At 35.0% G+C, this 16,697-nt stretch overlaps 1 protein-coding gene across 1 annotated transcript in view; it reads left to right on the top strand.

Annotated features, from left to right (window-relative positions):
- The window catches only part of nubp1 (nucleotide binding protein 1 (MinD homolog, E. coli)), a 36,199-nt gene extending 20,707 nt beyond the window's left edge, over window positions 1-15,492 (top strand). Inside the window, exons 7-11 of the mRNA XM_067381872.1 lie at window positions 3,513-3,667; window positions 6,030-6,140; window positions 8,674-8,776; window positions 9,103-9,186; window positions 14,149-15,492. Coding sequence (XP_067237973.1) covers window positions 3,513-3,667; window positions 6,030-6,140; window positions 8,674-8,776; window positions 9,103-9,186; window positions 14,149-14,186 — 491 coding nt within the window. The 3' untranslated portion in view covers window positions 14,187-15,492. The remainder of the gene's footprint in view (window positions 1-3,512; window positions 3,668-6,029; window positions 6,141-8,673; window positions 8,777-9,102; window positions 9,187-14,148) is intronic.
- Window positions 15,493-16,697: the final 1,205 nt, after the last annotated feature.

Raw genomic sequence — 16,697 nt, 5'->3', positions numbered from 1 at the left:
GTTGCAAAGTTACTAATAGTTAATAGAGAGTCTAAAATAGACTATCGAAATAAAGTGTAACTGTTAAATGTGTTTTATACCCTTGACTACAAAGGAACAGAAAAACTGCCATCATGTTCCATGATGACATGCTCAGAAAAGCTCTGTTCTCTAAAGAGAGCATGTGGCTCTGTTTTTCTGAAGCCCAAAGTTAAGTTTAGACTGGATGACTTTCACTTCCTCATGCTGTGTATTGTAACCACTGTCTGATATCTTAATGTCTCATCTGTGATGAGGACTGCTCTGTTTTACTTTGTTTCATGGGTGTGTTGAATGTGGCTTCTCTATTCTGTCTTCTGTTGATACAGTAATGAAAGATGTTGAGCAGCCCCATTGATGTACATATGATAGCTGAATGACTCTTGATTGGCGTCGAATCTCATGCACACAGAAATTTGCCATAGCCGTTTTTGAGCATGTTTATCAGATGTCGAGCCAGCTGTTGTTTTTTTTTTTTTGCATTTTAGGAAGTAACGTTGTATATTTCTGGCAAACTTGTTTTGTTTTTTGATCGTTTCATGTAAAACCTGTGACTGAATGCAAATGGACAGAAAGTTAAAGGGATAGTTCGCCCAAAAATGAAAAATAAATAAAAGTATGACAGTGACATTTACCTGTTAGAAAACCGAAATATATTTCTTTTTTGTTCCTTTTTTATGACGACTGTAACTATGTGTGATCATTTATCACAGGTGGGTGGTTTGGCAGGACAGTGACTATTATGCAGCCAGAATGATTTTGTGTGGTACATTTTGTATGTTATCATACCAGACATGGAATGTTGTAATTTTTACTCTGTATTATCTGTGTGTTTACTCTTGTGTTAAGCTCTCCCGTTATCTCTGTACTTTCTGTTTACTTTAGAGTTGTGAGAAAGGCTTATTGTAAGTAACTCTGGCCTTGTTTTAGAAAACCAGGCTTATACTCCAAATCTCCGGACTGCACCTAAAATGCTCGTAAATGCGTCAAAAAATATAATTCTGTGACAAAAATGAAAAATCTAGTCAATTGATATGTGATATCTCCAGATATAATTTTGAAAGAGTTAATGTGCCACTTTTTCCTGCATGCGACATCAAACACAACACAAGCTGTGATGTCTGATTTGCAAACAAAATTACTTTTTTTAACTGACTCTTTTCACTGACTCTGACTCATTTAGTCAGTGAGTCTGCCTTTCTTCTTTTACGGTTATGTTTCATTTTAAATGGACATGGGGAAACAAAGTTTTTTAAAAACATTAAAACATTTGACAAATAATATTAGTTATTGTTTAAGGTTCAGTTATATGGTTAAAGGTGCAATATGTAATATTTTTGCAGTAAAATATCCAAAAACCACTAGGCCAGTTTTATATATTTCGCTCACTTGAGTACTTACAATATCCCAAATGTTTCAACTATTTGTAAATCATGAGAAAATTGCAATTTTAACCAAGGATATGTGAGGAGTCGCCTGTCAATTGCGTCATACCCGCGTTACCCTCGGTTTCCGGTTTTAATTTGTAGAAACCATGGAAACACCAAAGACGCTTTAATATATTATATTCAGCAATTGTGTAGACAATTGACAAGGGAACAACTGTTTTGATATATTTATAGACAGAAAACTAATTGTTGTTATATAGTTCAACATGTTTAGTCTTATTGTTTAAATCTAATTTTCTTGATTTTTTTTTTTGCAAGTGCCATGCTTTACCATGCCTCAGAGAAAAACACTATTTTGTCAATTAGCTTACATAGCATAATCAGATGCATTAACATTAATGCACATTTAGTAACGGCAATACAGAATTTTCTCCATCATACAATACGTTTTAAAATGAATTGCATGCCATTTATCAACACAAGCCATCCAGCATTTAATATGATATTCTAAAATCGATCTATCTTACTGCAGTGTGCAACAGTGTCTCACAGCAGCCGCCAACCAAACGCACAGTAATGTAATGTTATAACATCATTTTCAACACTCTCAGATGAATCTAATATGATAAACAGAGCTGCATTACCTCATACTCATGACCAGAAAAGTGGAAGTGGCGCCGGTGACTGTGGCATAGAAAAGTCCGCTGCTCGTGAGGTGTGTGTTGTGCAATCGCAATGTTAATGATCGCATTCATGAACATGATTTCATTCATGAACATGATTTCTTCCCGAGTCCTATCCCTACATGTGAAGACCACGTGTCCCAAGATTCCGTGCTCAAACTTGGCGTCAGTGGACAGAATTATTACATACTGCACCTTTAAATCAACTTTAAAAGGCTAGTTCACACAAGAATGAAAATTGTTCTCATTTACTCATCCTCATTTTGTTCCAAACCTGCAAGACTTTCGTTCATCTTCAAAACACAAATTGAGATATTTTTTTATTAAATCTGAGCTATTTCTGTCCCTCCATGCTTCAAAAAGTTCATAAAGAGATTGTATAACTAATCCATATGAATTGAGTGGTCCAAATTTTCTGAAGAGACACCATCACTTTATATGATGAACAGATTAAATTTAGGCTTTTATTCACATATAAACATTGATCAGCGAACATAAACAGAAGCTCAATCTGCTTGATGCATGAGAACAAACATCTTCCAGAAGCACAAACGTGCTGCGTAACACACGAGAATGAACCTCATTGATTCTCGCACTTCAAGCTAACATGCTTGAGCTTCCGTTTACTACAACTGATGTGTGAGTTGATGAATGTTTATATGTAAATAAAAGCCTAAATTAAGTCTGTTCATCATATAAAGTGATCAAGTCTCTTCAAAAAAATTGGACTAAACTGCTCAATACATATGGATTTAGTTACTTTATGAACTTTTTGAAGCGTCAAAGTGGTAGTTGTGTAGACTATCAATGGAAAAACGGATATCTTTCAGATTTTAATAAAAAGATCTTAATTTGTGTTCTGGAGATGAAAGAAAGATTTATGGGTTTGGAACGACATGAGGTTGAGTAAATGATGACACAATTTTAATTTTTGGGTTAACTAACCCTTTAAGGGAAACTGAGTGACATGTTGGAACCATCAACCAACATTTAACTTTTTTCCAAACAGGCAATGATATTTATATGGCACAAACCAAATACCAATAGCACATAGCAGTGAGTAGTTAAAAACTAAAGTAAGATGCTATGCACTCAACGAGTGCTTTTGAATGACCATCTTTGTACTTTGTAAAAGTTCTTCAGTAATTGGCTGTGTGTAGCCATCTTTTTTGTCTGGAGCAAAGCATCCATTGGATAAATAGCATCAACATTCCTTGTGTTTTTGTTTGATGTCTTAAAGGAAGTAAATCACTATCTGTGTACTTTCTATCTGCAGTATAACAGCTTAAGTAGAAAGTTTTGGCATCTCTGAGATTGCATTTCACAAAAGATAAGACTAAAGTGCTAAACAGTGCAGTTGTTTGCAACTTAATACATTTGCTAGAGTGCGTTGTCTCATTTTCTGTATCTTGCTATTGTTTAGGTATGATAAAACAGTTCCTGAGGGATGTAGACTGGGGAGAAGTGGACTATCTGATTGTAGACACACCCCCAGGAACATCTGATGAGCACTTGTCCATTGTGCAGTATCTCAGCGGCGCTGGCATCGATGGGGCGGTCATTATCACCACCCCGCAGGTGAAAACTCAGACATGTGGAACACTGCATGTTCCAGGAAGTTGCTTTTAGATGTTGTGATATAGTTTGCATTACAAAAAAGATTCAAATTAAAAAAAAAAAGATTTGCATAAAAAAAAAACCGACCAAAAGAACCAGTGCAAAATAATTCAGTTTGATTTTAATCATGAGTTCAGATGTATTGAAGTATGGGAAACAACATGCTTTCACACTTAACTGAAAATTAAAAAAAATTGTTGATTTCCTGCACGTTACCAGTGAAGTGGAACTCAGTGGTGTGAACGATGTATACAAAAAAAAAGTTATTTATGTCCTCAGACAAGTTGCACTTCTTAGTTGCACACATTTAAAGAAGCCACCAACAAATATTTCTCACATCTAAGTATTTAATCATTGAGTAGGCACTGGCAGTTGATTAGTAACATCAAGGGTGGTTCATGTTTAAAGAGAGTGAAAGGGCACAGCTGCACTTAAACTTCCTTAAAATAGTCAGAGGTCTTTTTTTTCAGCACTGTAGTGTTTTAAAAGGCCAGGCTGTTTTGCAGTGGTACATTTTAAATTGAATGTTTGCTTTATAGCGGTTAGGGTCACCCTTGTCGTGGCACATACTGCTACCACACACTGTAAAACCGAATAAGTTGGCAAAACTTAAAAATTTGAGGTAATCAATTGCATAAGCATTTTTAAGTTAAGAAATTCAAAGTTGAAGTAAGCACAACTGGCAGATTTTTAGTTTGTATTCGTACATTTTAATTGCTCTTAACACAAAATATTTGAGTAAGCTAATTTAAATGTTTACCATAAAATTATCATGTAATCTCAACTTAAATATTTTTAGTAGTGGAAACTTGGCTGGCTTTAACTAGCTACTTCTGTAAATGCTAACTTGCTAATTGGTAACACAGTTCATGCTATCAAAGAATAGAGGGTATGCACGTGACGTCACCGTCGACCGTTATGACTCCGGTTTCTCCCACTGAGTGGCACAAAGACTGAACGGCAGTATTGCTTTTCAGTGTGAATGACGCGAAAAACACACAAAACACTTACAAAACGGGAAAGAGCTTTGTGATTGTCTGTACAAATAGCTTTGACACAAAACCTGAGGTATATATTTAAAGAGTGCCAAAAGCAACAGAAAAAAGAAGCAAATGGATCACTGCAATTCACAGAAACAGCTGGACTCCAGCAGAGAAACATGAATTTGCAGTTATCATTTTGTGTCAAATTGTTGGATTTTGAGGTAATATCATACCGTATATATTGTACTGTTATATATTGTGTTTACAAATCATCAATTATATATTTACCATCTTAAATTCTGCATAATTGGGTGTTTTTAAATAAACACTGACAAAAACTATACATGTTTTAGGGCCGGACAATATGACGATATATATAACATTGATATTAGTGATTACTCGGATTTAAATCTAACCAATATTGTAGTTATATAAAATATTCACAGGCAGATCTGCTTTATGTATTTCCCCGGCGTCGAAATCAGGCACATATAAATGTCAGGAAACACGACTCCTGGCTGCATGTCAATATCCATGGATTAGGTTTATTTGACAAGTTGTAAGAAACACTTTTGAGTCCAACATTTAGTGTAATCATTTGTTTTCACAGTTTCCCCTATTAAATCCAGCCATGCAGCAGGTTATTTTGCCACTCAGTCCAGCTGAGAGGGAGTGCGTTCCGGCGGGAAAGTGACGTCGATGTATACGCTCTATTGTGTTACCAATTAGCAAGTTAGCTTTTATTTGCTGAATGAGTACACAATTGCTGAAGGTGTACATCATTATAGAACAATTGGTGACCAAAAAAACAAACCACATAACAGAAACTCTTCTAAATTAGCATAGCAAACATTAAACACTACTAAATCTCACATTTAACATTAATCTTGCACAAAACACATTATATAACACTTCATTTTTTATACTCTCCCTTTCAACTGTCATGGCAAGGCATGCTGGGAAATAGATATCCCAGCCCAGTTTGTTAACAAGTTCATAAAACTCAAACAAATGAAACAATTCAGGTAACTTAAAATGTTTCAGTTTTGTGAACTCGAAAGAAAAAGAACATTCTAAATACTCATAAAAGTTCATTTGATTGAACCAATTTGTTTCATTTAAGTTTACCCTACTCAAACCAATTAATTATTTTGAGCATTAGGGTTTACAGTGCGGCAAGAGAAGATAAGTATTAGCCAACATAAACAATGTTGCTGTATTTGTAATGCATTTATACAAGTATTTCAAAATATAAAGATCCCTATTAATATGTAACCGTATGTTTTGACTGCTGTATAATGTTTTTTTTGTTTTGTTTTTTTTGTTCCCTTCTCAAATAGGAAGTGTCTTTGCAGGATGTGAGAAAAGAGATCCGATTCTGTAAAAAGGTCAAATTGCCCATCATAGGTGTGATTGAAAACATGAGTAGCTTTGTTTGTCCTAAATGCAAGGTATAGTATATGAGTTTAAATGCAGTATCCTACAGCAAAACACAGCACACATCACCATTAATGTTTTCTGTATGTTAACAGTGTTTCACAAGATTTTTTTTTCTTTGAACTTGTGTAATGAAGTTTAATATTTTCTTCTTTTATTTTTATTGACATCATTTACAAACCCTCATGTCATTTCAACCTATAAACTTCCTTACGTAGAAGGAAAACAGAAATTTTTAAGAATTTCCTGGTCTTTTTTCCAGGCGTTCACAATTTATAAGGACTGGAGCTTTCAAGCTTCAAAGTAGATGCCAAAGCACCATAATTTTCACCAAATTTTCATGGCCCCCAGAATATTTTGTTGTATGAATATCTGAACATGCAATATATCAAAATAAATAACAGAGCCTTTGCTTAAAAAATAAAAAATAAATAAATAAATATAATATATATATATATATATATATATATATATATATATATATATATATATATATATATATATATATATATATATATATATATATATATATATTTTTTTTTTTTTTTTTTTTGCTAATATATATTAGCATGAAGCTAATATATATTAGCTTCATGCATTCTTTTTTATCAACACTTGAAGATGGGTAACTTTAATAAAAAAGAAACATTTTAAACAAAAAGGTGAGAAGATTGTTTTTTATTTTTTATTATTTTTTTTGTTATAAGCAATGCTTTTACAACTTGTTTCTACTTTTTCACTTATGTTTTGATCCAGAGATTCAGTACTCTTTCAGAATATGAGTAACATTTGAGTTTGAGTTGGTATGCCGCATGACAAGTTTTCAGAAGCCATATCTTGTATGTGAGAATTTTTAGTGCCCTTTTAGGAAACAGTGTACATAGATAATTCAGAGTTAAAGTCAACAATCTTTTCTAAACCACTTTCCCCTCCCTCTGGGTAGACAGCAGCCTAATTTCAGAGTGGGTAACTGCAGAGAATAAAATAAAATAAAATAAAACAAAACAAAACAGATAAATACAATTAATTACATTAATTATACATTTGCCCTAGTTCCTCTCAAATAATGTCTTTTTTAGATTGAGAGATTTAGATTTCAACTGTAACACATGATGATTGTTCTCTCAGCCAGACAACAGGATTAGGAGGTCCTGTAGATTTCCATTGTATAGCTATACATTTCTTTGCTGCTATCAGGGCCATTTTTATAAGTTAAGTTGCAGAACTGATTCATTCCCACATAATATAAATAATGGAACAAATGTAAGTTTAAAGAATTAGTTTACTTTCAAATGAAAATTAGCCCAAGCTTTACTCACCCTAGGGCTGGGCGATATATTGCATGCGATTCTCACGCGCATTTCGTCAGTAAAGCCGGTTCCCTGATTACCTCTAAATCGCCATCACCTGCTTTCAAATGGAGCGGCATTTAATAGACAAAGCCGTAGATCACTGATAAGCCACGCAAAATCGGGTTCAGTATTGAAGTCGATTCATCTTCGATACTGAACGCGATTTTGCGTGGCTTCTCCGTGAACTACGGCTTTGTCTATTAAATGCCGCTCCATTTGAAAGCAGGTGATGGCGATTTAGAGGTAATCAGGGAACCGGCTTTACTGACGAAATGCGCGTGAGAATCGCATGCAATATATCGCCCAGCCCTAACTCACCCTCAAGCCATCATAGTTGTATATGACTTTCTTCTTTCTGATGAACACAATCAGAGTTATATTAATAAATATCCTGACGCATCTAAGCTTTATAATGGCAGTGAAAGGGTCCAACGAGTATAAAGCTTCTGAAGCTAAACGATGTGTTTGTGTAAGAAAAATGTACATATTTAACAAGTTATGAAGTAAAACATCTAGCTTCCGCCAGACTGCCTTCTACAGTATATTCAACTTTCGAAGAAAATGTCTGTCATGTCAGTTAAGCTTTTTTCGTTAGTTGAATAGGGAAGGTGTAGGATGTAGCATAACTGTGAGAGGCATTACACTTTCTTCCTAAGTTGAATATGGAGGGCGGTCTGGTGGAAGCTAGATATTTTACTTCATAACTTGTTAAATATGGATATTTTTCTTACACAAACGCATTGCTTTGCTTCAGAAGGCCTTTTTTAACACCCCCCGAACCGTTTTGCTTTGGATGGATGCACTTTCTTGAGCTTAATACTCATTGGTCCTGTTCACTGCAATTATAAAGCTTTGATGCGTCAGGATATTTATTAATATAACACTGATTGTGTTCATCAGAAAGAAGAAAGTCATATACACCTAGGATGGCTTGAGGGTGAGTAAAGCCTGGGCTAATTTTCATTTTAAAGTGAACTAATCCTTTAACCTCTTTAATTGAGTTGGGTTGTGCGGACTAATTTTTTATGATGCTTTTGCATCCTCTTTGAAAGCACGATTGTACTTGCACGGCAAAAGACAATTAAATTAGGTGTATTACAGAAATAAAAAAGTCTTGCATGTTTGAAACGACACCAGGGTGACTGACCTGTCACGTTTTATATTGCTGTTTATTACCTTTTGTCTCTATTTACAGAATACTTCACAGATATTTCCTCCGACCACAGGAGGAGCACAGAGAATGTGTGAAGAACTAAATCTCCCTCTTTTGGGCAGAGTACCCCTGGACCCACGGATAGGTAAAAGAAGCCTTTGTCTTTCACCATTCACAAGGAAGAGAATTTTTAAACCAGATTAAATAGTAATGAAATGCTATTCTACATTTGTTCCGCATTAAGTGGTCAAGATATGAGGAAGTTTAACAATTTACACCGTAGCACTGCGGTGCATCCCATTTCTTGATTTTGTGAGAGTGTTTCCTTGTTTTTATATTTACAGTGTGTAGTCAGTAGATTGAGTCAAGTACCAAAAAACTCCCTACAGTAGTTCTTCTAAAACATGAGGAAAAGTCAGCAGCCAGCAGTTTCTAGTTCTCAAAATTTACTTCTGTATTTTGCTTTTAAAGGGAAAAGCTGTGACGAAGGAAAGTCTTTCCTAACTGAAGTTCCAGAATCTCCTGCAGCAGTGGCCTATCAGAGCATAGTCCAGAGTAAGTCATCCAAACCCCAGCAAGCCTCTCTTTACTCATCTGCCCCACGCATAAGCTAATGAACTGACATAACTAACCATTCTGGTAATGCCGCTTTAGTGTTTTACTTAACAATCTTAATTACTGGTGTAAACAAAGACCAAGAATTGCCGTGGGGGAAATTCTAGAATTAATTACATATATGTAAATGGAATGTTCAATAGGCCTATTCATCTTCTGTGTGGATACTACATTAATGTTCAGTATTGTTCACTTTTGTTTAGGGCTATGCGCCGGTTAGCGTGACAACTGCCCAATCAGGGTGGCTGAGTACCACAGGCGGTGGTACGCCATTACATTTTTGTGCACATAAATGCTGTTTTGAATGGATATTAGGACACGGGTCAAGTACAAAGCTTTGTTTACAAAAGAATGGGGGGGCGGGGGCACAAACAGATGCACCCTACACACTGAAAAAGTTTGAGAACCACTGAACTATAGGACAGGTTACACCTGAGCATAGACAAAGACTACCAGTATAACATAAAGACAGCAAATATGTTAACAGTTCGATTGAGTCAATTTATTTCCCCATTCTTTTTATGAAGAACCAGTTTTTATGAAGGTATTCAGCGAGTCTTAACTCAGTGGGCATAAGACATTTAATCTTGTTTTGAGTGCCAAGAATGCCCAAGATAACTTTCTGAGAACTTGTTTTATGCAGATTCTGTCTTCCCCATTTTTGTTCCTTTAAAGTTGTTGCACTTGATCTATTTGTCTTTATCTATATTCACTCATTTACCACTTTATTAAGCACACATGCTCAGAATGGATCATTTTTAGACTGTGATGACGCGTTTCCACAGTTATCAACATAATCTAGTAATTTTGTTTTTTTAAAAATTCATATAAATTTATAACGCTGTACTTTGTGTTATATTACCATGGCATTAAAGGTGCTAAAGAGGATGTTTTGTAAAAATGTAAAAAGGATGTAAAAAGATGTTTTGTTTTATACATTTTTGCAATATTACTTGAAACTGTCTTTACTAACTGATAAAAGACTATTTTTTAGGTGCACTGAAAGTAATAATGTTATTATACATCATCTGTGCACGAGGTAGGGCCTTAAAAACATCAGCCAATCTTTTACGCGATCATCGCGTAAACGATTGGCCCTCTGGCTTGTCAATCACTGCCATGACATTCCTTGTGAGAGACGAGCGTGGCTGCGCGCTCCTGTAACTTTCCACACTCCACAGGCGCCGCATGCAATGTTTTTGTCAGGAGACAGGAATATCAAGTGCAGATTATGAGTTACCTGCGGTGAGTCCGTCATAATGTATCCAAAAAACACGACACAGCGAATGCCGGTGGTAAACACTCGTGCACAAGTTTTGGGAGGCGTTCCTTTGAAATTAGCTGTGAAGGAGGGGGGTTGTTCTTACGCATGCGCTCATTTCAAAAACTCAGTAACAGTCTTTGGATTCTCAGTCGACAAAAAAAATCCTCTATCACCTTTAAATTACAAAATATTAAATGGGAATAGGGTCCATGGAGAAGAAATGTGATCTGAGTGGTTGTGCCAAAAGCAATAATTTGAGTTTCTCAGAAATGTCTGGTCTCGTGGGATTTTGTTTATGCATGACAGTCTTTCTCAGAACTTGTAGAGAATGCAAAAAAAAAGAAAAAAAAAAGAAAAGAAATGCAGTGGGCCTTATTCAGTTTAGTTTAGTTTAACTTCATTGTCAAGCGTCATTGTCTATACAGTTTTCCTGAATAGAAATTCATCTTTGACACTGTCATAGAAAATACATCCTAGCAGACAATACTATACATTCATATATCACATAATAAAACACATAGGAAAAAAAAAAAAATATATATATATATATATATATATATATATATATATATATATATATATATATATATATATATATATATATATATATATATATATATATATATATATATATATATATTATATATATATATATATATATATATATATATATATATATATATATATATATATATTTTTTTTTTTTTTTTTTTCCTATGTGTTTTATTATGTGATATTATTTGAAGCGAAACCCCAGATAAAAGATAATTTGTACCATTGGTGGGGACTGTTTTAAATCAAATTGAGGTATTATCATGAGGTATTTGTCTGGGTAGGTGTGGGCATATATATATATATATATATATATATATATATATATATATATATGCCCACACCTACCCAGACAAATACCTCATGATAATACCTCAATTTGATTTAAAACAGTCCCCACCAATGGTACAAATTATCTTTTATCTGGGGTTTCGCTTCCGAGTCTACTATTGCTGTGCCACTGACGCTCAATTAAAGTGAAAGCACACTTTTGATGGACAAAATAAATATGATTTCACACAAAATTGCTCAAAATGCACAAAATAAGCGTGTTTAGTGTGTTTTAACAAGAATTGGAGTATGTCAGAAAAAATAAAAAATATTTATAGAAGATTTACCCATTTAACTTGTTTTTAAATATTGGGTGAAAGTATGGTGTATTATAAAAAAACTAAAGAAAACTAGCCAGAAAATATGATATATAAACATTCTTTTAGTTATTACACAGACCGGTATATAGGCAGCAACACCCAAATCAAACCTGAGTTTGCTGTTTTTGTTTCGCCGAGTTTGCTGTATTGTAACATATACAAGCAGCAGATGATGTAAACACAAAGCTTACCTGATTCATGTGCAGCAAAATGACACAAGGCTTTTTGTTTGTTTGTTTGTTTGTTTGTTTGTTTGTTTGTTTGTTACAAAGACTATCAAGTTTATAAATGACCAACTTACAAAAACAAATGTATTGTTATCTTTGTAAACAAAAAATGCTCACTTTAGCTTGTAGCTTGGCGTCACTGCAGTGACGCTGTAAAAAACGCTTCCAGTGTAAATAATCGCACGTGTCTGCAGCTGCAGTGACGATGTAGTTATGCTCATGCACCGCTCACATGCCACTGAAGCTTGCTGTGTGAAATGAGGGTAAGATGTTGCGCTACAGCAAATCCCTGGACTCCACTCAATTTCACTCTGGTCCTTGGAATGTCTAGGATCCTCTGAATTGCTTATCTGAGAGACCTAGATGGTTTATGAATATGAAGGATTTGTACTAAATATGGTGGGGCCAAGTTATGCCAATGCTTTATATACAATAATGGAATACTGGACAGGCAACCAATGAAGTGAGGCTAAAATCTGTCACATGCTGTTTTTAATGAGTGCCGGTTAAAAGTCTAACAGCCACATTTTGAATCAGTTGAAGACTGAAGTTTAATAACACTTGGCTAACAACAGCCATATACAGTGAGTTACAATAATCTAGTCTTACATAATCTGCCCTTATGCTGGGTGACCAGGTGCTGATAATTACTATTGCAGAAGTGAGGAGAATCCTACCAAAGGTGTGCTGAACTACTTGTAGACATACTTGTTCCAGTAGCAGTTGGTCATGACACACATCAAGCAACAGTTCAAATCTACTTTGAAACATCTTCAGTATTCCTGCACACATAAATGAGAATGCCATAACAACCAAACAGCAACTATGTGCTTTGATCTCAGTTTACCATTAACCAAATCCTTATCAACATTCACTTGGCTTGAACACGTCAACCTGCAACAAGGCCTAGGATTTTCTGAGCAGAGCTTCTCTCCCCTTTATGCTGGTGCTCTATAGGGCTATGTACTGAGCAAAGAAGGAAGAATTTATTATGCTGTACACACTTTTACATTGTTTGTCAGCACACATTATATATAATGTTTATATATAACGCTAATTTTCCATACTGACTAGTGCTGGCTATTTGACAATTCATAATCATTCATAATTATTTTGAGCAGTAGGATAATATAAAATATATAATATAAAAATTAAATTATATAATTATATATAAAATTACAAAATAAACATTCACCAATCAGTACTTTTTACTGAACTACATTAAAAATCAAGTACTTTTGTACTTTCACTCAAATAAAATTCAAAAGGAGTGCTTAATACTTTTACTGGAGTAATATTTTATTACACATACGTAGAGATGTCAAAAGCACCAATTTAGGCACTAGTCGGTACTGAAATTTAAAAAATGTGACACTTTGAGTGCTATCGAGACGATTCATAAACACCTCTGATTGGCCATTGTGTTGATGCGCTCATCAGATATGTCTGTGATTGGCTACAATGATCAACGCACGGGAGCATTTGAAAGCACACGGGAGTGTTTGAATTTGAAAGCGGCAGCGTTTGAAAGCAGGTGTCTATCAGCAGACTGTTCCGCGATAAACGACTGCTTTCAAACGCTCCCGTGTGTATCTGTGTAAGCGTTTGGTGAAGAGCGTCACTGATGATTATTTACAACATTTTTGAAGCATTGATCATTGAAGCAAATCAGACATATCCAATGAGTGCGTCAACACAGTGGCCAATCAGAGGTGTTTACGAATCCTCTCAACGTCGTCCGAAGTCGGTACATTTGACAACTCTAATTATACATATCTGTACTTTTACTCAAGTACTTGAATTGTGTACTTCGTCCACCACTAATGCGATCATGTGACCATGGACCCAGGAGTATTTCTAGCATCTTTCTGAATCCTTGTCTCTAAAAATTTGCACTGTCCTGGGGCAAAGAGGATCACTAATAGTAGAAAGGTGTATAATGTAATAAAATGACCAACAAGTGTACGTTTTGCATAATTATTAGCGAACACTTGTTAAAATAGACAATATGTTCTGTTAAAAAAACCCTGTTTAGCTTCTGAGAATGAACTCTTCCCCCTCTTTTAAAGAAGCAGATTACAGAAGTGTGTATTCTTTGGAATCCGGATATCTTTCTGTTTTGACTCTGTTTAGTACGTTTGCTGTTGTTAAGTGCTTGGCCTTCATTTGTGCTGACAACAACTAACATTTTTTTATTTTTATATTACAGAAATCAGAGATTACTGTTCCTCCCATTCTGCATCATGATGAGAACGTCCAGCAAGATCTTTACCCAGACAGCTGAGATATCTTATAAATTCAGACAGCAGTGTCATGTGATTGGCCAGTCAACAAAGAAAGGTCATGATTATCTGCTCAATACTCTTAATCATATTTAAAAATGTATTTAATAACAAGGCACTGTAGCCTTATCAGTTTCTTTCAAATCACAGATTTTGAAGAAAAAAAAAAAGGGATTTGAAATAGTTTTATAATTTCTAAAATATTGTATCTAAAAAGAATTAATGTTTAAAATGGACTTAAAAATAGAGCTCACATGGAGCTGTACGTGAATCCAAGTTTGAAAATTGCTAATTATGAAAGTGAAACAGAAATATAATTACTGTAATTAAATGGACATGTTTCAGCAGACCAGGTGGAATTATGTTGTTTTATTATCAGAAAAAATAAAATTGTAAAATTTGCCAATAAATTCTTTAAGACAACAATTTCTGAATCTGATCTGTACTAAACATCTAATTTGTTTAATAATTTTTCAAATGTCACACATGCAAGAAGACCTTTTATAGCACACACACAATTGAACCAGTTTTGTGTTGTTAAGTGATGTATATCAAAACTTCAGAGTATTGATAATGTTCTTCATGTATTATTCATAGTGCTACCATAAGTACTTAGCATATTCAAACCAAATTTCAGGGACTTTCCTTTTCAAGCCAAAGCATTTAGGGGTCTTTCTCTGAGCTGCATCTGAAAGCTTAGTGATTTTCATTCATACGCATTGTGAAATGCAGGAGACAGGAAATGCAAGCTCATGTGAATTCCGCTGTTTTATAGGTCAGGTTTGATCAATTCTGCCCTGCAAATTTGTATCATGTGAAGATGTGTGCCCAACAGAAGATTGATACCTCTTAGCTGATTTTAAAAGAACACAAACTTTAAATCTGTAGGAATGCAACATTTCAGTAAAGTGTAGTAGATTATATTTTTTTACATTTTGGATGTATTATGTTAAATTAAGTCGCTGCAGAGTGTGACATCATGTTACGATTGTTGCAGTGTCTGTAGAAATTTCATGTGATAAACATCTAGTGTGAGCGCTGCTTTAGGCTGCTGCCTTAAGAACAATGTAGTAGTATTTCAGTTTTGTATTTGGATGCGAATCACTATCAGATGAACCACTGGCACAGCTTACCTCAAAGCATCTGCCACACTTTACTACTTACACATACTCAGATACAAATGTATAGTATAATGCAATGTAAGTCGCTTTGGATAAAAGCGTCTGCCAAATGCATAAATGTAAATGTAAATGTACTTTACATCACAGCTGCCGTTTTGGGTGAAATAATTGCCGTTTATAAATTTAATTTCACTTTCTATTTGCTGCTTCACATGCTGTTTGTTCTCTTTACACCAACCACTGAACTGCACACACAGGTCTGTGGAGTATCATAATTGGCGAACAACACATCTATTGAATGCTGCCTACATAAACTAACCTCAGTAGACGGATGGTACACAAATATTGGATTCGGTTTTGCGTTGGTGCTTTCCTACCTCCAAATAATCTAATAAAGGCTCCTTGGTTTTGATAGTTCTATGAAAAAAAACTTTAACATCCATGGAACCTTTCCATTGCAGAAGGTTTATAGTGGGGAAAAGTTCTTCTAAATATTAAAATATTCTTTTCTTTGGGGGAACCAAAATGGTTCTACTATGGCATCGCTACGAAAACCCCCATTTGGAACCTTTATTCTTAAGAGTTTATACTACCTGCAATTTCTCGGATGCATATAAAATATATATTTAGTAGAAAGGGAACACGTTATGCTGTATTATATAAGTGGTAAGTGTTGCAATCTGGCATGTATACATTGAATCTCTTCCATATAAATTCCTAGTAAAAAAAAAAAAGAGAAGTGAGATTAAGATGTGGTCTCTTGATTTGTCCATGCACAGCACATTAGCAACATTAGTTTTCTTGTGGAAAAAGTACATGCGAAACTGTCCTCACCTGACCTGGTTGTCCTTAAACACTGCAGTACGAAGCAGACAAATGGAATCTGCTGAGGTTTTTACCAGAGGGTGTTGTTTTGTTTTTGTTTTGTTTTTTTAATCCAGGAACAAAAGCGTTGATAATTTGGCATTAGCATAGGAAGGAGGAAATAAAGCATTGAAATGAGAGTATCTGTCGATTGCTGTCCAGTCATGGTTCCCTTTGAGTATGTGTTGTTACAGGTGAGAAAAGCTTTGCAGGTTAGCCCTGGATTACTACACAATCTTCTCAGTGAGCTGCACGAGGCCAACGTCTTCTCTACCCAGTATTACCAGTCTCTCTATAAGGATGGTGAACTCGAAGAGCAGTTCTTGTTTGAAGTCGTCTGTAATGATGGAGAAGATTTGGCGAGAAGACTCGCTTTACCGCTCTGGCAAAACTGGGACATCAGCCAAAGCATCCTGGATTCAACACTCAAAAAACAGGAGGAATTTGTCCCTTCTGGTGAGTTAAAGATCTTTAAATGCTTTCCCCCCCCA

The sequence above is a fragment of the Chanodichthys erythropterus genome, chromosome 3 (genome assembly GCF_024489055.1).
Source record: "Chanodichthys erythropterus isolate Z2021 chromosome 3, ASM2448905v1, whole genome shotgun sequence".
NCBI classification, from domain to species: domain Eukaryota; kingdom Metazoa; phylum Chordata; class Actinopteri; order Cypriniformes; family Xenocyprididae; genus Chanodichthys; species Chanodichthys erythropterus.
The sequence above is the reverse complement of the archived record's forward strand: the minus strand, read 5'-3'. Positions and strand labels throughout refer to the sequence as shown.